This window comes from Bos mutus, chromosome 12 (assembly GCF_027580195.1).
Source record: "Bos mutus isolate GX-2022 chromosome 12, NWIPB_WYAK_1.1, whole genome shotgun sequence".
In the NCBI taxonomy this organism is placed as follows: Eukaryota; Metazoa; Chordata; class Mammalia; order Artiodactyla; family Bovidae; genus Bos; species Bos mutus.
Window position 1 is genome coordinate 21,014,810 of NC_091628.1, and position 22,729 is coordinate 21,037,538.

General features: G+C 42.6%; 1 protein-coding gene across 1 annotated transcript in view; it reads left to right on the forward strand.

Moving 5' to 3' along the window:
- The window catches only part of WDFY2 (WD repeat and FYVE domain containing 2), a 192,537-nt gene that overhangs the window by 66,145 nt on the left and 103,663 nt on the right, over positions 1 to 22,729 (forward strand). Inside the window, exon 2 of the mRNA XM_005908956.3 lies at positions 6,814 to 6,881. Within this exon, the coding sequence (XP_005909018.2) occupies positions 6,814 to 6,881 (68 nt within the window). The remainder of the gene's footprint in view (positions 1 to 6,813; positions 6,882 to 22,729) is intronic.

Below are 22,729 nucleotides of genomic sequence, written 5' to 3' on the forward strand. Positions count from 1 at the left end.
CTGTGCCAAAGCCTTTGACTGTGTGGATCCCAACAAACTGTGGAAAATTCTTCAAGAGATGGGAATACCAGACCACCTGACCTGCCTCTTGAGAAATCTGTATGCAGGTCAGACAGCAACAGTTAGAACTGGACATGGAACAACAGACTGGTTCCAAATAGGGAAAGGAGTATGTCAAGGCTGTATATTGTCACCCTGCCTGTTTAACTTCTATGCAGAGTACATCATGAGAAATGCCAGCCTGGATGAAGCACAAGCTGGAATCAAGATTGCCGGGAGAAATATCAGTAACCTCAAATATGCAGATGACACCACCCTTATGGCAGAAAGTGCAGAGGAACTAAAGAGCCTCTTGATGAAAGTGAAAGAGGAGAGTGAAAAAGTTGGCTTAAAGCTCAACATTCAGAAAACTAAGATCATGGCATCCGGTCCCACCACTTCATGGGAAATAGATGGGGCAACAATGGAAACAGTGGCTGACTTTATTTTTCTGGGCTCCAAAATCACTGCAGATGGTGATTGCAGCTATGAAATAAAAAGACCACTTGCTCCTTGAAAGAAAAGTTATGACCAACCTAGACAGCATATTAAAAAGCAGAAACATTACTTTGCCGACAAAGGTCCGTCTAATCAAACCTATGGTTTTTCCAGTAGTCATGTATGGATGTGAGAGTTGGACTATAAAGAAAGCTGAGCGCCGAAGAATTGATGCTTTTGAACTGTGGTGTTGGAGAAGACTCTTGAGAGTCCCTTGGACTACAAGAAGCTCCAACCAGTCCATCCTAAAGGAAATCAGTCTTGAATATTCATTGCAAGGACTGATACTGAAGCTGAAGCTCCAGTACTTTGGCCACCTGATAAGAAGAACTGACTCATTTGAAAAGACCCTGATTCTGGGAAAGACTGATGGTGAGAGAAGGGGATGACAGGATGAGCTGGTTGGATGGCATCACCGACTCAATGTACCTAAGTTTGAGTAAACTCTGGGAGTTGGTGATGGACAGGGAGGTCTGGCACGCTGTAGTCCATGGGGTTGCAAAGAGTTCTTGACACGACTGAGCAACTGAACTGAACTGATTCCATTTCTCAGGCTTCCCAGGTGGCACTATCGGTAAAGAACCTGCCTGCCAGTGAAGGAGGCGTAAGAGACGTGGGTTTGATCCCTGAGTTGGGAAGATCCCCTGGAGGAGGAAATGGCAACCTACTCCAGTATTCTTGGCTGGAGAATCCCACGGGCAGAGGAACCTAGAGGACTACAGCTCATTGGGTCTCAAAGAGTCAGACGCAACTGAAGTGACTTAGCACCTAGCACCACCACCATTCCCATTTCTCAGTGCCTTTATCTGTAACTCACATGTAAGAAGCTGCTCCATGTGTAATCGAAACTCAGATGATCTGTAGTAACTTTAAACTCAGTATACTGAAGTGAAACTCGCCTTGTTTTCCTGCCTTCCTCTCCCCGCCGCCCGCCCTTTGTTAGGGAGCAGCTCTGCACAGCCTAGTGGTGTCTGAAGGTGGATGCCTGGTTCACCCTGGGGCTCTGTGTAGCCCATGACATTAGTGAGAGCGTTTTTCTCAGGTTGAGACTTGAACCTCAGTCTTCCAACTGAGATCACTCACCTGGTGTAAGGAGATAATGAAGCTCAGGTCCTTGATGTCTCATTGCAGAAAGAATTCAGTGGGAGACGAAGTGATAGGTAAGAAGTGGATTTATGTAGAGAGAAACACACTCTACGGACAGAGTGTGGGCCATCTCAGAAGGCAAGAGCAGCCTCAAAATGTGGTCTGGTTAGCTTTTATGGGCTGAGTGATTTCATCGACTAATGAACGGGAGGGTTATTTCAACTATTTTTGGAGAAGGGGTGAAGATTTCCAGGAATGGGGCCACTGCTTTTTGGTTTTTGATGATTGGGCTCGAAACTGTCATGATGCTTATGGGTGTGTTATTCAGCGGGCTGATGTGTTACAATGAGCATGCTATACTGAAGACCTAGGTCTAGTGGAAGTCAACTCTTCCCCAAATCTAGTCAGTTTCTGTCATGTCCTCAGGGTATGTCATTCTGTTCAGGGTTATGACCTACCCCCTTCCTTCCTGTTTCATTAATAATCATACCCACCTCTTGAGATTCCCTTGGGCAGCAAGATCAAACCAGTCAATCCTAAAGGAAATTAGTCCTGAATATTAACTAGAAGAGCAACTAAAGAGCCTCTTGATGAAAGTGAAAGAGGAGAGTGAAAAAGTTGACTTAAAACTCAACATTCAGAAAACTAAGATCATAGTATCTGGTCCCATCACTTCATGGCAAATAGATGGGGCAACAGTGAGAGACTTTATTTTGGGGGCTCCAAAATCACTGCACATGGTGACTGCAGCCATGAAATTAAAAGACGCTTACTCCTTGGAAGAAAAGCTATGACCAAACTAGACAGCATATTAAAAAGCAGAGACATTACTTTGCCAACAAAGGTCAAAGGTCAAAGCTAGAGGTCGCAAAGAGTCTCGACGCACATGACTGAGTAACTGAACTAAACTGATTCACTGGAAGGACTGATGCTGAAGCTGAAGCTCCAATACTTTGGCCACCTGATGCAAAGAGCTGACTCATTGGAAAAGACCCCGATGCTGGAATAGGTTGAGAGCAAGAGAAGGGGACGACAGAGAATGAGATGGTTGGATGGCATCACCGATTCAATGGACATGAGTTTGAGCAAACTCTGGGAGATAGAGAAGGACAGGGAAGCCTGGTGTGCTGCAGTCCATGGGGTCACAGAGTCAGCCACGACTGAGTGACTGAACAACCAGGAAATGTCTCAGGATAACCAGCCTGTTGGGGATCTGGATGCCAGATTCTTTTATAGAACCAAGAGAAAAGTGGTGAGGAACCAACGTCAAGAGGCAGAATGGAGAGGGAGAGTCAGTGAGGAAGTAGAGTAAAAAGGGCCATTGGTTTTTCAAAACATCTCTGAGAATGGCCAGCCTTTCTAAGGGGTGTGTTAATCTCTTCTTTTCACAGGTGGACAGGGTCAGATTATCTCCCTGTGAGCTGATCAAAGGCACTTTAGTTAAACACTTAGGCAGAGGGGCAGGGTCCTCTGAGGCAGGCTGTTGCCTATAATAACAACAGCAATGAAAAGCAAGTGAAAGGAACAGTTCCAACTGGTTCTTTGGTTCCAATTGGCCATCCAGTTGTTTCTTCTCTGCAACATAACCCCCGGACAGCCAGGGAACTCCCTCATACTTATTTTCTAATGAGGGAATGAAATTGTGATTGAGCAGGACTCTATGGGGCCTTCCCAGGACAGAACCCTGCCCTGTATCCTCTGCTTTAGTTCCTCTCTGAAATACTTCGATAATAGTATCTGATACATACATACCGAGTTTTTTTTTTTAATAGATGTGAAAACTCCCACCAAATGGAAGATGTTACCTGCTTGATGGCCATGAGCTCATAACCCACATAATCACTTTCTATACATAATGGTTTGCATCTACTAACCCCAAACTCCCAGTCCACCCCTCCCTCACTTCCCCTCTGCCTTGGCAAACACATGTCTAGAAACGGAATGTTTTTAAATATTATAATGTGGTAACTGAAAGTCACAATCCCCCTCCTTTATAGAGATTGCTGTTGTTACTTGTTGAATGGTGCAGTTGTCTGTTTAGTGACTTTTCCAAGCTCTTTCTGCAAAGACTGTATTTCTTGTTGTATGTGATCATTGAAGTTTCTGTTCTTCTGAGGTCAACCAGTGATTTCATTAAGGAGAAAAAGGTCTTCCTTCCCTTTAAATTCTTTTGGCAAACACTGCCCTGGAAAGCCCTTCAGACCTAGAGAACTGAGAGAAAGGCCAGTTTCTTCTCTACTCCCTCAGTGAACCACTCGGCAAATCAAAACACACATCCCCCAGATTTGAAGGGCAGGGTTCCAGCACCCTGGTACCTGCAAGCCACTCTGTGAACACGAGCCACAGTCCCCACAGCTACCTGCTATGTGAATGGGACATGCATGATGGTAGCTGCAAGTAAGATGTGACATTTACTGCCACAAACCTGCTTCTTCATCCGGCATTCCCATGGATGCGCCAAGTGTCTAACTAGACTTTAGAATTCTGAAACAGTGATTCTGACAGTTCTTCCCAGCTCCATAATTGATTTGGTACAGGGACTGATTCTTGGAACTTCCTGTTCTATCATTTTCCATGATGGCACTCATGGAGATAATAGTCTCCATATTAAAATGTATTGGTGTATATTATGAAAAGAATTTAAGTGAAGGCTGATTAGGTGTATAAATAATGTATTTATTGAATTATTTCTTAGGAATTATTTTCCATTACACCTGTCCATCTCACAAATTGGCTGGTTGACCGAAAAGATGGAATTCTACAAGTGTTTGTAGTGGTGTCCTGATACATCACTACATCGACTCTCGTGGCCACACAGAGAAAGGGCACGTCCTCGTTGTGTCTGTAGTTAGTCCTTTCCTCCTATTGGGCGACCCACTGATTAACTGGGGAAGAAATCCAATACAGTTTAAAACTTAGTCTAAGGTAGTGACTTAAACAGTCTATTTAGATATTGTCCAGTTCTCTCTGAGATAAAAATGCTCAGTGTCCGCTTTTTACCCGGGATGGTGTGAGGGTATGGGGTGAGAGTTGTGGGGTATAGGATCTCCTGGCAGCCATGGGGCACTGTTCATTTCCCTTGGTTTGACATTGGCTACTCCCTCTGGTCTCTGGGGCAGGGTCCCTTTACCTCCTTGTTGTGTTGGCCCTGTGGGTGGGTGCTGGTGTAACCTGTGGTAGGGCCTTTCTGGTTGATAAGAACCTAACAGTATCCCCTGACAGCATCATTTTCTCTTTGACTCCTCCTCTCCGAGCTCTCGGGATGTCTTGTTGTTCAGTCACTCAGTCGTGTCCAGCTCTCTGTGACCCTATAGATTGCAGCATGCCAGGCTTCCCGGTCCTTCACAATCTCTTGGAGTTTGCTCAGACTCATGTCCATTGAGTTGATGATGCCATCCAACCATCTCGTCCTCTGTCCTGGACGTCTACCACGTGGGTAGATGTCCATCTGGTGTGGACCCTCATCCCCCACCTTGTTGCAGGATTGCCCTGTTCCCTGGTGGGTTCCACAGTCAGTCCTCTAGCTTAGTAATCTGAGTCTCAAGAGTTTTATCATTGCTTGACCGTGTTTGGAAAAACCCTCTTTGAGACAATGGCCTAGCTTGTAAGACTGAATTTACCAGTAAGCCTTCTTTGTGTGTCAGATGTTGGATATTGCTTCATTATCTCTTCCTGTGTTCTTCCCTAGTAAATCCCAGTTACTGCCCAGGGAGGTGAATGCTTCCAGCAGACTAGGGCAAAGGCCATATACTCCCAGAGCAAAACAACTACTAGAATAATTTTCGAACACTGTCACATGTGGGTATATAAATACATATGAGGATAAAATTTAATTATCCTTAAATATTTAATTATAAAACAGTCATGTAGTTCTAAATATATGCAGCCTTAAATTTAAGGAATATAGTATCTTTAGAAAAGCGTAAGTGGTGTGTATGTGCACATATATATAATGTGCGTGTGTATATGTATATATATAGTTAGGATCTATATATTCATGTGTTGTATAGAGATATGTTATAAACAAACATGTTATACATATTTATATGTGATATATATTATTTAATTATAGCAATATGACTTATGTCATGTACACACATGGAGTTGCCCCTTGAACAGTTGGAGGCATTGATTCTCCGTGCAGGTTAGAATCTGCATATAAGGCTTCCCTGGTGTCTCAGTAAAGAATCCACCTGCCAGTGCAGGAGACACAGGTTCGATCTCTGATTTGGGACGATCCCACATGCCTTGGAGCAGCTAAGCCCTGTGCACCCTAACTATTGCGTGTGCCGTAGAGCCCGGGAACCACAACTTCTGAGGCCAACGTGCCCTAGAGCCCATGCTCCACAACAAGAGAAGCCACCACAGTGAGAAGCCCGCACACTGCAATGAAGAGTGGCCCCCACGCGCTGCAACTGGAGAAAAGCCTGCGCAGCCACCACAGTGAGAAGCCCGCACACTGCAATGAAGAGTGGCCCCCACGCGCTGCAACTGGAGAAAAGCCTGCGCAGCCACCACAGTGAGAAGCCCGCACACTGCAATGAAGAGTGGCCCCCACGTGCTGCAACTGGAGAAAAGCCCGCGCAGCCACGACAGTGAGAAGCCCGCACACTGCAACGAAGAGTGGCCCCCACGCGCTGCAACTGGAGAAAAGCCTGCGCAGCCACCACAGTGAGAAGCCCGCACACTGCAACGAAGAGTGGCCCCCACGCGCTGCAACTAGAGAAAAGCCTGCGCAGCCACCACAGTGAGAAGCCTGCACACTGCAATGAAGAGTGGCCCCCACGCGCTGCAACTGGAGAAAAGCCTGCACAGCCACCACAGTGAGAAGCCCGCACACTGCAATGAAGAGTAGCCCCTACTCGCTGCAACTGGAGAAAAGCCCGCGCAGCAACAAAGACCCAACACAGCCATGGATAAATAGATCAAATTATGTTAAAAAAATAAAATCTGCACACGACTGTATAGTTGGCTTTCTGTATCTGTGGTTCCACATCTGCAGAGTCAACCATTCATGGCTTGTGTAGTACTGTAGTGCATTTTTGGTGAAAAACAATCCACTTATAAGTAGGCCTGTATAGTTCAAATCTGTATTGTTGAGGGTCCACTGTATGTATATTTAAGACCTTCTGTCAACTTTCCCATGACCAAAAATAGTGTGATTTAACACACCCATTTCTTTTGTTGCAGGACTGTACGTGTGTGGTTAAAGAGAGACAGTGGACAGTACTGGCCAAGCATATACCATGTGATGCCTTGTAAGTATCTGGATCTCTGTCTTTAAGAATCAGATGTGGACCCCAACTCCCCTTCCTTTCCAGATTGCCTGCTCTGTGTTCTCTTGAGTAGAGATGCATGAGGGTTGGGATTATCATTATAATGGAAAGGACCGTATTATATCATTTTAGCTCTCTGTGTAAAATGAGAAAATTGTTTTGAAACTGACTGTATATACACGGTTTCTGAGTAAGATTAATGGAAGGACTTCAATACCTTGGCTCCCTGATTACAGTTGTCTCCCTCTCATTTCCAACTTTTTGTTTAACTTTTTTGTAAAGTAGTTCCTTAGACAATTCAAAATTTTGTCCAGTGATTACATTTGTGAAGTAAACTTGTTCTTACATTATTGTTCTATTATTTGTTCAATTCAGGACATTCAGCGTTGAACATTCAGCTCTCAAAAGGATTTGCTGTGGATTGAAATGTTCTAATTAGAAGTCTGTCTCATTTCCCCAAAAGCTCCTATGAGAAATATGTCCTTGCACTGATAAATAGTGAATCTTTCAAATATACTTTTTAAAAAAGATGACTAATTCTTAGATTTTCGAACTGGCAGAAGTTCCCCTGCGGGGAGAGAGCTGCTGCCCGTGCCCCACAACCCCCTCCCCAGATAGGAAATTTCCTTATAGGCTATGGTTTTATCAAAATTAATGAAGTTTGGGTATCTTATTCCATATTTATTTTAGTGTAATTATTTGAATTCATTGTCAGTCATATTACTAAACATTTCTCTTACTCCCCTTCCTGCAAACCTTAATTGAAATTGTCATACTAGAAAAATGCCCTGGGCTTGTCGTCTGGGTCTCTGTACCCTTTGGCTTCCTGCAATGTGCACCTCTTTCCTTGATACCAGTATCCCTGTTTGAGTAGTACATGCCACGACATACAAGCCAGAAAAATTCATGCTGCACTATAGATGTGCTAAAGCTTACGCCTCTGGCAAAAGAAGACTGTAATAACTTAAGCAACAATTTTGCGTGTTTATGAACAAATACGTTATTAAGGATGTAATAGATTTCTGTGATTTCAGATTTATCTTTGAGGTTTGCATTTCTTTAGAATTGTAGTGAATAGATGATAACCGTGTAGTTGAACCAAGTATCCCACTCTACATTATCAAAAAATAAATTTATAATTCAGTATAGTAAGTCCCCTACATGCAAATGAGTTCCATCCTGAGAGCGCGTTCTCTTAAGTCCAGCAAAGTTAGCCTAGGTACCCAACGAACACAATCGGCTACATAGTACTGTACTGTAATAGGTTTATAATACTTTTCACACAAATAATACATAAAAAGCAAACAAACACAAAAAATAAACATTTAATCTTACAGTACGGTGCCTTGAAAAGTATAACAGTATAGTACGACCGCTGGCATGGGGGGGCACGTTTGCATCTTTGAAAACTCGCAACTTGAAGGTTTCGTATGTAGGGAACTTACTATGGTTAGATTCTCACCTTACTGGTTGTGCCTCCAGCAGACGCCAGTGCACAGCAAAGACCCAAGGTGAACTTTCTTTTTAAGTCTTGGCAGTGATGGGGCCTTAGGTAAATGGAAAAGGAAAGGAATTCTATGATTGATTTTTTTCCCCCTTATTTTTAAGTGGTATAACCAGTCTTACCTACGGCCTTTTGCATCACACTTGACATAATCTCCAGCAGGATGAGCTGGGGAAATTCTGTAGTCCAGCAAATTGAAGTTGACCCCAGAGTCATGTAATTTCCATGTGACTATGAAGACAGGAGAGGCCAATGTGGGCAGAGTGACGAGGGCTTGGGGATGGCGCTTAAGGAATCTCATTGAGATAGGTGTTGACAGGAACCTCATGAAGATGCGGGATCCTAAACAGTTGCTTACCAACCACCCCCACTCTCCAATACACACATCCATAAACATCTGATGTCACTCTTTAATGTTCTCTTTACTCAAATATCACGGAGGATACAGAGAAGCCTCGGTTGCATGTTTGTGCTTTAGTAAGCTGTATCCGTGAGTGACTAAAGAAAGCTGCTATAGCTCTTGCACCCGATATAGGCACTCAGTAAAGAAGTACTTAGTGCAGACTTGAATCTGCTAACAAAGATGAGTTTCCCTGAGAGTGTTATCATACATTTTCCTAAGTGACCGAACGTGATCTTTGAGAATGACCCTCTAATTATTTTGCCTGTGACTGTCTACGAAAGGGAGTAAAGAAGGGATTACTTTGCTGTCAACTTGTGGTCTGTGGACCGGCAGCATCAAGGTCACCTGAGAACTTACTAGAAATACAAATACTGGGCTCCACCTGAGACCTACTGAATGAGAATCTGCATTTTAAAAGATCCTGAGGTGATTTGAATGCCTTTTATATTTTGAGGTTGCCTTTTGGCATTTTCTCCAACATGCAGGAAATGGTTTTTCCAGTAGTCATGTGCAGGTTGAGAGTTGGACCATAAAGAAGGCTGGACACCACAGAATTGATGCTTTCTAATCGTGATGCTGGAGAAGACTCTTGAGAGTCCCTTGGACAGCAAGGAGATCAAACCAATCAATCCCAAAGGAAATCAACCCTGAATATTCATTGGAAGGACTGATGCTGAAGCTGAAGAATACTTTGGCCACCTGATGCAAAGAGCCAACTCACTGGAAAAGACCCTGATGCTGGGAAAGATTGAGGGCAGGAGAAGAAGGGGGTGACAGTGGATGAGATGGTTAAATAGCATCATTGACTCAATGGTCACTGACTGAGTTTGAACAACCTCAGGAGATAGTGAAGGACAGGAGAGCCTGGCGTGTTGCAGTCCATGGGGTCACAAAGAGTTGGACACAACTTAGTGACTGAACAACCAACATGCTGATCTATTTACGTATGTTTATATGAACACATGTGAAGGCTCATGCCTGTACAGTGTTGATTTGTAAATACATAGATATAAGTACACATTCTAGTTGGTCAGATATTTACTGTGCACTGACTCTACACAGGCCATCAAGCTGGATGCCAGAAGACGCAGGTGAACGGCGGGTGAGTGGTCAGGATAATTTCCATAATCTTTCATTGTTGGACGATCCCGTCTGTCGTGGAGGGTGAAAAGAACAGAAGCCTGTGTTCTTCACAGTTGATCGGAAATTGGCTTCTATATTAGGGATCATACGCATTCAGATAACATAGGAACTGATCTCTGAGCAAGATCTTTTCTTTACCTTAAGAGAGGCAGAATCTTATTGCATAAGGAAATAGGCTACATTTTCATGTCATTTAGAATGTATTCATTTATGAATTTCCACTTTTTTTTTTTTGGCAATCCTTTCTACTGGAAGTTGTTTTGTTAAGAGGTTACTCAATATTGTCCTTAAATAAGGGGTATGTGGTATTGGTTACAAAGGGGCTTCCCTGGTGGCTCAGATGGTAAAGCGTCTGTTTGCAATGCAGGAGACCTGGGTTTGATCCCTGGGTTGGGAATATTCCCTAGAGAAGGAAATGGCAACCCGCTCTTGTACTCTTGCCTGGAAAATCCCATGGACGGAGGAGCATGGTAGGCTATAGTCCATGGGGTCGCAAAGAGTCAGACACGACTAAGCGACTTTAATTCACTCACTAAGTGGAAAACTACAGTTTACTAGAGGCTATAATATGGACACCACAAGGAAATATATTGGGAAACAGTGGAAACAGTGTCAGACTTTATTTTTTGGGCTCCAAAATCACTGCAGAGGATGACTGCAGCCATGAAATTAAAAGACGCTTACTCCTTGGAAGGAAAGTTATGACCAACCTAGATAGCATATTCAAAAGCAGAGACGTCACTTTGCCTACAAAGGTTCGTCTAGTCAAGGCTATGGTTTTTCCAGTGGTCATGTATGGATGTGAGAGTTGGACTGTGAAGAAGGCTGAGCGCCGAAGAATTGATGCTTTTGAACTGTGGTGTTGGAGAAGACTTTTGAGAGTCCCTTGGACTGCAAGGAGATCCAACCAGTCCATTCTGAAGGAGATCATCCCTGGGATTTCTTTGGAAGGAATGATGCTAAAGCTGAAACTCCAGTACTTTGGCCACCTCATGCGAAGAGTTGACTCATTGGAAAAGACTCTGATGCTGGGAGGGATTAGGGGCAGGAGGAGAAGGGGACGACAGAGGATGAGATGGCTGGATGGCATCACTGACTTGATGGACGTGAGTCTGGGTGAACTCTGGGAGTTGGTGATGGACAGGGAGGCCTGGTGTGCTGTGATTCATGGGGTCGCAAAGAGTCGGACACCACTGAGCAACTGAACTGAACTGAACAAGACAGATAAGACCATATTGTGTGTTTATAGTCGTACAAGAAAAGTAGTATTCCAAATCCAGAAGAAAACAGAGATAATATCTTGTATGTGCAATATATGATTTATTTGCTTACTTTGTCCATTAAAATACCTTTAAAAAAAGTTGAACTCATAGAAACAGAGAGTAGAAAAGTGGTTGCTAGGGGCAGAGAGGTGGCAAATGTAAGTTCAGTTATAGGATGTGTGGAATCTGGGGATCTAGCGTAAAACATGGTGACCTACAGTTGATAATATGTATTGTAAGATTGAAATTTGATGAGAGAGTACAACTTAAATGTCCTTACCAAAAAAAAAAAGAAAGAAAGAAATATGTGAAGTGAATTAAAAATGCATTAATTTCGCATATATATGGAATTTAGAAAGATGGTAACAATAACCCTGTGTACGAGACAGCAAAAGAGACACTGATGTATAGATCAGTCTTATGGACTCTGTGGGAGAGGGAGAGGATGGGGAGATTTGGGAGAATGGCATTGAAACATGTATAATATCATGTATGAAACAAGTCGCCAGTCCAGGTTCGATGCACGATACTGGATGCTTGGGGCTGGTGCACTGGGATGACCCAGAGGGAGGGTATGGGGAGGGAGGAGGGAGGAGGGTTCAGGATGGGGAACACAGGTATATCTGTGGCGGATTCATTTCGATATTTGGCAAAACTAATACAATATTGTAAAGTTTAAAAATAAAATAAAATTAAAAAATGCGTTAATTTGATGGCAGGAATCCTTTCACAACATATATCAACTCATCACTTTGTAAGCTTCAAATACCTTATAATTTTATTTGAAAATTATACCTTAATAAAGTTGGAAAAAAATAAAGTCACAGAACCTGAAATATCAAACACTGAAAAGAAAAAAAAGCCCTTTTAATATGGTGTTTGTCACATTCTGAGTAGGATAGTAACATTTTATAGCATTGAGAAGCATTTGGAGTTGATTGCAGGGAAGGGAGCAGAAGACATTAGATGAGCAAGAAAGAATACTGAGGGCCAAGTTTGAGGGCAAAGAGTGAGCCTGAAAGGCAGAGTGTGATACGACTGCATGAACTTCAGAGAGTGGCTGGTGAGAGAAAGATGAGGAGCAGACGCATTGTAATCAAAAAGCCAACCACTGCTTTGGAGACATCCTCATACCCTGTCTTTTCTGAGACGTTCCCGCTTCCCTGGGCTTCCTTGGAGGCGCAGTGGTAAAGTATCCGCCTGCCAGTGCAGGAGACTTGGGTTCAATCCCTGGTTCAGGAAGATCCCCCGGAGAAGGGAATGACAACTCACTCCAGTTTTCTTGCCTGGACAATCCCATGGACAGAGGAGCCTGATAGGCTATGACTTGCTTCCTCTCCAGGAGGGATCTAGGAGAAACTAGATTTGCCTGGTTAAGGCTGTTTGCCCCTGAGCCAGTCCAGTTTTCCCAGGAATTTAGAGTTTGGAGTGGGAAATGCTAGTCTCCACATAGGCTGGTCCCGTGAGCTGGGAACACAGAAATCCAACAGCTTTGTGGCATTTGTGTGCATGAAGGAAGTGTGAATCACTTGGCTCCAGAGGGAGAGAAGCCTGAGCAAGTGATGCCTTCAGGTTTTCTTCATGCTCTGAACTCCCAGGCTTGACTCTGATTCTGCCTTGAGTTCAAGAGGTCCCTCTGTCTTACTGCCATATGCCTGTTTGCACTGAAGTCCATGTGTTCCTGCTGCTTGCCGCTGCAAGTGTCTGACTCAGCCTCACCCTGAGTGTATCCCTCCCAGTTCCTGTCTTTTCACTTTCTCCTGCATCTCTGTGATCGTTAAAGAGAAAATACTGAGCCACGCAGTCCAGTAGGTCCCTATTGGTACTTCTGAGGTTTTGAGCTGAAAACAGTATGGGAAAAGTGAGGGCAAGTAAAGATGAAAAGCAGAAAGAATTATCTTGTTTAATTTCTTTGGACAGTGCATTCAATGATTTTTAAATGTTTCTTCCATGCCACACACTGTGCACTGTGCAGTGTGCTAAGAATAAGATGTTTGTTTATTTTTATTTTGTTTTGGCCATGCTCTGTGGCATGTGGGATCTTAGTTCCCTGAGCAGGGTTTAAACCCGTGTCTCTTACATTGAGAACATGGAGTCTTAACCACTGGACCACCAGGGAAGCCCCAGGATAGAGTGTTTAATATGGGAGATGATTCCTGTCTTCATGGTATGTACAGTTGGGTTGGGGAGCCAGACCTAAAATGAGTACCACGGTGCATGGTGAGTTTTAACAGAAGTAGGTGTAATGGGCACATGGTCACAAGAGGTCCCTGAGAAAGTTCCATTTTATCTTTTTAGAATTTATTTATTTTTATTTTGGCTGTGTTGGGTCTTTGTTGCGATGCACAGGCTCTTCGTTGAGGCTCACAGGCTTTCTCTAGTTGCAGTGAGGGGGTCTATTTTCTAGTTGCAGTGCACAGGCTTCTCACTGCGACGGCTTCTCTTGTTACGGAGTCCAGTTAGGTGCGTGGACTTCAGTACTTGTGGTGTGAGGGCTCAGTAGCTGCAGTTTCCCGGCTCTTGACGGTCGGCTCTTGTGGTGCATGGGCTTAGTTGCTCCATGGCATGTGGGATCTTCCCAGACCAGGCATGGAATCCTATGTCCCCTGCATTGGCAGGCAGACTCTTAACCACTGGACCATCAGGAAAGTCTGGAAGGTCTATTTTAAACCCTGCTATCTGTAGAGAATTTGGGGTGACTGATGACTTGTTTTTTAGTTTCCTCTAAGCTGATGTTTGGCCACCTCATGCAAAGAGTTGACTCATTGGAAAAGACTCTGATGCTGGGAGGGATTGGGGGCAGGAGGAGAAGGGGACGACAGAGGATAAGATGGCTGGATGGCATCACTGACTCGATGGACGTGAGTCTGAGTGAACTCCGGGAGATGGTGATGGACAGGGAGGCCTCGTGTGCTGCGATTCATGGGGTCGCAGAGTCGGACACGACTGAGCGACTGAACTGAAGCTGATGTTTATGGATGAGTGAGAAATAAGAGTATGTCCTTATCAAATATTCTTTCAAAAATAGTATCTTCCTGACATTATCTCACCTGGTAGCTGGAAAGTAGCCTACTATGACAAGATCAAGTTATAGCCTTCCCAGCTGGGACCTGCCTGACCTTGAATACCAGGGAGGAACCTTCCTGAGGGTGCAGAGTTACGGTTTTAGTTATAGCTGTAAATGTGATTATTTGTTACAGGCTTCTCATAGATACCATTTCAACCACTATATTTCCATCTTACCACAGAGGGGAAAAGGCAGAGGAACCAGAAATCAAATTGCCAACATCTGCTGGATCATCGAAAAGGCAAGAGAGTTCCAGAAAAACATCTATTTCTGCTTTATTGGCTATGCCAGAGCCTTTGACTGTGTGGATCACAATAAACTGTGGAAAATTCTGAAAGAGATGGGAATACCAGACCACCTGACCTGCCTCTTGAGAAACCTATATGCAGGTCAGGAAGCAACAGTTAGAACTGGACATGGAACAACAGACTGGTTCCAAATAGGAAAAGGAGTTCGTCAAGGCTGTGTATTGTCACCCTGCTTATTTAACTTATATGCAGAGTACATCATGAGAAATGCTGGGCTGGAAGAAACACAAGCTGGAATCAAGATTGCCGGGAGAAATATCAATAACCTCAGATATGCAGATGATACCACCCTTATGGCAGAAAGCGAAGAACTAAAGAGCCTCTTGATGAAAATGAAAGAGGAGAGTGAAAAAGTTGGCTTAAAGCTCAACATTCAGAAAACAAAGATCATGGCATCCGGTCACATCACTTCATGGGAAATAGATGGGGAAACAGTGAAACAGTGTCAGACTTTATTTTAGGGGGCTCCAAAATCACTGCAGATAGTGATTGCAGCCATGAAATTAAAAGACGCTTACTCCTTGGAAGGAAAGTTATGACCAACCTAGATAGCATATTAAAAACCAGAGACATTACTTTGCCAACCAAGGTCCGTCTAGTCAAGGCTATGGTTTTTCCAGTGGTCATGTATGGATGTGAGAGTTGGAGTGTAAAGAAAGCTGAATGCCGAAGAATTGATGCTGTTGAACTGTGGTATTGGAGAAGACTCTTGAGAGTCTCTTGGACTGCAAGGAGATCCAACCAGTCCATCGTAAAGGAGATCAGTCCTGGGTGTTCATTGGAAGGACTGATGCTAAAGATGAAACTCCAATACTTTGGCCACCTCATGCAAAGAGTTGACTCATTGGAAAAGACCCTGATGCTGGGAGGGATGGGGGCAGGAGAAGGGGACAACAGAGGATGAGATGGCTGGATGGCATCACCAACTCGATAGACATGAGTTTGGGTAAACTCCGAGAGTTGGTGATGGGCAGGGAGGCCTGGCGTGCTGCAGTTCATGGGGTCACAAAGAGTCGGACATGACTGAGTGACTGAACTGAACAGAGGGGAAAAAAACAAACAAGCAAACATGAAAAGCACAGGCATTCCTGTTTTCATGGTTGAGTTATTTCAGATTTACTTTACCAACTAGCTTTGCTATTCATGGGGTCAGACAAAGGAGTAGAGGAGAGAGAGTGCAGGCAGGAGCCGGGGTGGCAGGTGTTTGAGATTTTTCTTACTCTGCAGAGTTGGGTATCATGTCTGGACCTTTCTTGCCAACACTTTCCCCATGGAGAAGAGTTAAAGCCACTTTGCTGCCAAAGGTACAGTGAATAAGAGTTTAAGAGGGTCAGAGTCTCAGGACTGAGTTGAGGATTGGCAATTGGAAAACCTCTGTGGATTCTGTCACTGCCGGGACAGACAGATGGAACTTACTTTGGCTCCTAAGTGTTTATGCATTTGTCCCCGAAGCAGAACAGAAGATGGCTCTTCAAAGGTGACTACAGATAAAAGGCATACCCAGTAAATAAAATGACCATTTTGTAGGATCTTCAGCTCTCTGCCTTGAAAATCCCATCTGGTGGGATGGCATTTGCCCGGGCTGAGGCTGTGGTTGGGCCCCTTCAGTTTTCCTACCAGTGTGGCCGCTTGACCATTTGCTCAGCTAACTTTGAAGTATAAGAACTCTACTCAGTGAAGTAAGTCAGGCAGAGAAAGATAAAGACCGTATGATTTCCCTCTTGTGGAATATGAAGCACCAACAAATAAAATAAATGAACAAACCGAATAAAAATAAACGCATAGATATAGTGAGAACAGATTAGTGGTTACCAGAGGGGAGGTAAAATGCGTAAAGGGGATCAAATGCGTGGTGACAGGTGGAAACTAGATTTTTGGTGGTGAGCACGCTGTAGCAAGCGTAGAAATGTTGGGGTGGCCAAAAAGTTTGTTTAGGTTTTTCCATAACATCTTACACTACCCTATGTAACGTTATGAAATGTATGTAATGTTATAAACCAATGTTACCTCAATAAAAATAAATCTAAAATTTTTAAAACTTTAAAATTTAAGTGAACACATAAATAGTAGTTAAACAATAAAGTGTAGGAACTCTAGTCCTCACTAAAAGCCTTCATTTTGAACTGACTGTTTTTCCAGTTTTATGTATTTTTGCATCAGCCTGGTTGAGAGAAAGGCTGTCTATTGTTTGTGATGTGTAGTATAAAGGATATATATGCAGTCGATTATTCATCTATATTCTGAGAGTTCCTGCTTCGTGTTGTCCTTCTGCAGAAATGCCTGCATTCATTGGGCTCTCAGCCCATACTGCTGTGTGTACACATGAAATGTTTTATCTGCCTCTTTAAACAAAATTTTATTGGAGTCTAGTTGATTATTTTGTGTCAGTTTCAGGTATACACCCAAGTGAGTCTGTTACACAAATACATATATCCAGTCTTTTTTAGATTCTTTTCCATATAGGCCATTACAGAGTCCAGAGTAGAGTTCCCTGTGCTGTGCAGTAGGTCCTTATTAGCTGTCTGCTTTACATACAGTGGTGTGTATATGTCAATCCCAGTCTCCCAGTTTATCCCTCCCCACTCCTCCCACCCCGGTGCCCATAAGTTTTCTGCATCTGTGTTTCTATTCTGTTTTGTAGATAAGTTCATTTGTACCCCTTTTTGTTTTACATATAAGTGATATCACAGGATGCTTGTCTTTCTGTCTGTTACTTTACTCGGTGTGACAATCTCTAGGTCCATCCAAGTTGCTGCAAATGGCATTATTTCATTCTCTTTTATGGCTGAGTAATATTCCATTGTATATATGCACTACATCTTCTTCATCCACTCCTCGGTTGACGGACACTTAGGTTGCTTCCATGTCCTGGCTATTGTAAGTCGTGCTGCCATGAACATTCATCTGCCATCATGCTCAGCGCCCCTTTGAAGAAACACTAAGGAAAATGACTTTTCAAGTAGGAGAGCCAGAAACCCTTGGCTTTCTCTAAGGCAGAACTTCTCATCCTGTGTTAACAGCATCCTGGGATGATCCAAATGGATTTCGGGCCCTGCAAATTGATCTGTTTAGTTGGGCAGGAGCAATCCAGTTATGGGGCCCCAGCAGTCTGTTCCATTTCCTCCAAGCTGTTTTGCTCATATCTAAGTTTCTGCGTGATTCGTGAGGCGAAAAAGGTTAGGAGAAGCAACTCTATGGACCTGATACATAGTCCTTATAGGTAAGGTGAAACATGGGCTCTGTTATATTCCCAACAGATCTTTCTTTGGATTTTCTTTCTTGGATTTGATATATTTTCCTCAGTCAAGACTTTTTGCTTATTTCTAGCCTTTTTTTTTTTTTTTTTTTCGTATCTGCTTTTAAAGCCATTTTCAATTCTTTGTGAAATGAGGTAGGGAATGCATGGAGTAAGTTATCTTAGTTAAGACAAATGAGAGATGCAGTTTGAACATACCGTTTGCATTAAATTCTGATAAAGATGCATTGTTTAATATTGGAGTGTTCATCATTGCTCGTAAGATAGCATTGTGCCGGGTAGGAAACTGGACTTTGATTTTCATGTTTGCTGCCGATTTGCTGACTCACTTTGGGCAAGTCCTGTCATTGTCTCTGCTCTGAACCTGACAGATAAGCTGTCCATTTTCTGTTTCTCAGATTTGCAGAAATATTTTGGTTATATGTCAAGTAAATATTTGTAAATTATTTTCAAGTTGTTGGTGTTTAGCAATATACACTGTCTTTGCTCATCTTAACCCAGAGGGATTTAGGAAAGATTGGCTGATTTGTGAGGTTGTCGTTGGATTGGTGTCGCATCTGTTGGAATTGTAGTCTTAGAGCAGCTTGAAATTGAGGATTTAGAAAATTAAAATGATTAATGTGTTCATATTGATATACTTACATTTGGGATGGAAATGAGTTAGTCTGTAATTTTCCCATTGGTGAGGTCCAAGGCTGGGGACGGTGGCGGTGGTTTGTGCGCTGTCCTGCCCTTTCTGCTGGGTTTATTGGAGTTTTGGGGGAAATTCACGTGGGAAGATGAATGACTGAAAGTTATTTAAAATAATGAATTTGGTGTTTCTGTTTTTATAAGATAGTGCTTGCTTGGGTGAGTTTTAAACAGTATGTTTAATTCAGCTGAGGAAGTTTGTTGGCTGTGGGGGATGTGTATATAATTCAGAAATGCTCATCCTATTGTTTAATTCATATCTTATTTCACATAACTTCTTGGTTCCTAATTGTGGCATATACTGCTCCTTTGTTGGTTTCTTTTTGGTATAGGTTGTATTATAGAACCATGTGTAGCAAATGACTTGTTTTTATTATTCACATTTTCCAAAATAATAATGTAATCTGATCTTTTGATTTTCTGTTTACTAAGAAGAAAAAGTGCCCAAGGAAGTTTGATATTTCACAGAATTGAAGAAGAACAGATTATCCAAGCTAAAGATAACAGATATTAATTAATCTGAGTGATTATAACATTTATTTACATACTCTGATTTTCATCTGACAGAGTAAAGCTTCCTATAGTCAGATCACTTTACTGTCACTTAAAACTTGTCTGGGAGAAAAAGGGACCACTGCCCATTCACCGTCATTTTGCTGATGTTACTTAGACTAAATTAAAACAAAACCAAGGGTTAATTTTAGTTGAGTTCATAAAATATTTGATTTAAATGAAAAATGCTTTTTCATGCTAGGCAATTGAAGTCCTAAATATAAGTGTTCTTAGTAAAGTAAAACATGGGCCGAATACTGTAAACCTAATAAATATTATTTTGTGACACACAGCTGAATGAAGTAGTGTCCGGGAATTAATTAAATTGTTGCTTTATGGTGGTGGGGTTCTCTTTGTATGCCTCTCTAGTCAAGGCCCTCCTATTGTAGAATCCTGACATTTTGTTTGTTTGTTTTTTACTTTATTTTTAATTGAAGAATAATTGCTTTACAGTATTGTTTTGGTTTCTGCCAAAGGATCCTGACATTTAACTTAACTAGGATGCCTTTAAATACCTGAAGTTTTATTCACAGAGTACTGTTCCTTATTTAAAGTTCCCACCAGCACATCCCAAGAAGATTAGTGTCTCCTGCCAAATAATGCCTTTAGCATAGTAAAGCTGTCAGAATGATGGAAATCCACAGTTCAACCTTCACTGGAACTTGTGTTTATTTGAGTAAAGTTCAAATGATCAGCAAAGGACAGGAAATAAATTAGTCATAAAATGAAAGAATTACAGGTTTAAATGATAGAAATGGGTAAACTTTCCCCAAAATAGAAGTATTTTGAGAATGCCTCCTCTCAACTTACATTTTTTTAGAAAGCAAGAGCAATATTTCTTCTTAGATCATCCATGGGATAAAGATGTTAGAAATCCAATTAGCCAGTTTCTCTCTAATCCATTTAATTTTTGCTCCCTTGAAGTTGACATTGGTTTCTTGTGTTCCCTTTGCTTAGGGCTGATGCGTGGTCAGCTGTTCAGTCGTGTCCAACTCTTTGTGACCTCCATGGGACTGTAGCCCACCAGGCTATCAGTATTTTACCCATGGAAAATCTCTGTTCATGGAATTTTCCAGGGAAGAATGCTGGAGTGGGTTGCCATTTCCTTCTCCAGGGGATCTTCCTGACCCAGGGATCGAACCTGCATCTTTTGCATCTCCCGCATTGGGAGGCAGATTCTTTACCACTAGCACCATACAGGCTCATATCCTGAGCTTTTCCCCCTTCAAATTATATGGTCATTAATATAATCACCCAGACTAGGGGTTCTCTTTCATTCTCCCTAAACTTCAAGTTGAACCCCTGCCTTAAACTACCAGATTTCATTTTTAAAAAACAGTATTACAGAAGTGTTTAAAGATAAGATTTTGACAGTCCACCAAGGTCTAAAGTCCTGACACTAATATGAGAGAGTATTATTTCCCATTACCCACAGACCTCTACAAATTTCTTTCCTGTCATATTTGTACTTTTCATGGTCTTGCTTCCTAAAATTTTGCCAAATATCCTTCTTTTGAGTGTCGTCGGAGAAGGCAATGGCACCCCACTCCAGTACTCTTGCCTGGAGAATCCCATGGACAGAGGAGCCTGGTGGGCTGCAGTCCATGGGGTCGCTAAGAGTCGGGCACGACTGAGCGACTTCACTTTCACTTTTCACTTTCATGCATTGGAGAAGGAAATGGCAACCCACTCCAGTGTTCTTGCCTGGAGAATCCCAGGGACGGGGGACCCTGGTGCGCTGCCGTCTATGGGGTCGCACAGAGTCGGACACGACTGAAGTGACGCGGCAGCAGCAGCAGTCCCAGACTGAGTAGGGAGATGGCCAGTCTTGATCAGACAACTTGGAAAATGAGACTTCTCTTGTTTCTTCATTAAAAAAAAAAAAGTTAATAATTCTATTTATTTATTTATTTGTGGCTGTGCTGGGTCTTCAGTGCTGCTCAGGCTTTTCTCCGGTTTTGGTGAGTGGGGGTACTCTCCGGTTGTGGTACCCGGACTTCTCATTGCAGTGGGGTTCTCTTGCTGCAGGGCACAGGCTCTAGGTCGCACCGGCTTCAGGAGCTGTGGCATGTAGGCTCACTGGTTGCAGCTCCTGGGCTCTGGGGCACAGGCTCCATAGTCGTGGCACACGGGCTTAGTTGACATTGGCATGTGGGACCTTCCTGGTTCAGGGATCGAAACCTGCATCTCTTGTGTTAGCAGGTGGATTCTTTACCACTGGGGGTGGAAGCTCCTTCCCGTATTTCTAGATAAAATGTATTTCAGCCAGCCACTTTGCTTGACGATTGGAGAATGCATGTTTAAGGTAGGCGAATAGAACAGTCTCTCAACCAAGTTCATCTCTTACATGAACTTTCAGCCGTCAGAAAGACCCAATTATTTCTTCATTGACTGGAGAATTATTAGCTGTTATAGCTGAATTCTTCTTTGTGAAATATCATGTTTTTGCAACCTGGCTACAAATATTGTGTCTAAATCATATTTTGTTTCTTTATTCCCTTATTCTTCCTTCTGCAGGATTCCCTCGACCATGTGGTCATAATTATTACTTTACTGTGTCTTATTATGCTTCCTCAGGCAATCTTGCCCTTTGATATTTTTTTGCATGGATGAATAGGGGCTTACTGTATATGGACCATGGCACTAGTCTTTCAGAGGTTGCTTTTTCAATTAATTTCTGGTTAGTTGAAGTTAGAAGGATCTCTGTGTCAATTTATCTACTCCCTCAACCCCAAAATGGAAAGACACTTACTATAACAACAAATGTGGGCATCGATATTTCTTTTTGTTTTTTAAGTAAGGTGGTTTATATTTATTTTTTTTAATTTCGGTTGCTCTGGGTCTTTGTTGCCTCTTCGGGGCTTCTCTTGTGATGGGGAATGGGCTTAGTTGCCCTTTGGCATGTAGGATCCTAGTTTTTCAATCCGGAATGGACCCTACATTGGAAGTCAGATTCTGAATCACTGGACCACCAGGGAAGTCCCAATATTTCTTTCAATCCACTTCTTTCCTCTTTGGCCCTGCATCGCCTGTGGGTAACCAACCCAGGGCCTCTTCCTGTGGGAATGTTATAATCAGGAAGTGGTTTGAAAAGCATCATAAGACTTACATACTGAAAGTCTTCACACACACACACACACACACACAAGTTTTTTGCAGGGGTTTTTTTGGTGTTTTACCATAATGCCTCTTTGAAAGAATGTTTACACTTTTGGGGGCACCTGGGAGGTAATATCTCAGTCTCTGTCAATCCCCCCCACATGAGTTCTATCATATGGGTTCTGCAACAACAGAACTTCTGTTAAAGCTTCTTTTACTTACTTAGGTTTTTTCCCTTTTGCATTCTGAAGGCATTTCTTACTATCAGTATAAAGTGATGTGAACCAAGGAGGTGACATTGGGGACAAGTTTTATATTATGGCTCCTATATATAGTTGGTGTCATAATCCATCAATTCCTTGATGACAGCTATAATATCGTACATATCATTGCATCAAATGTCTTGAACATAGTAAGCGTTCTAAATTTTTGTTGAAGAATGACAAAAAATTTAGTTAATGGGGATAAAATAAGGAATAACAAAATAGCAGTGTTGATTTAAGGGTAGCTTGCGCAGTATTGTGGAAAAAAAAGTCCTTTAAATCA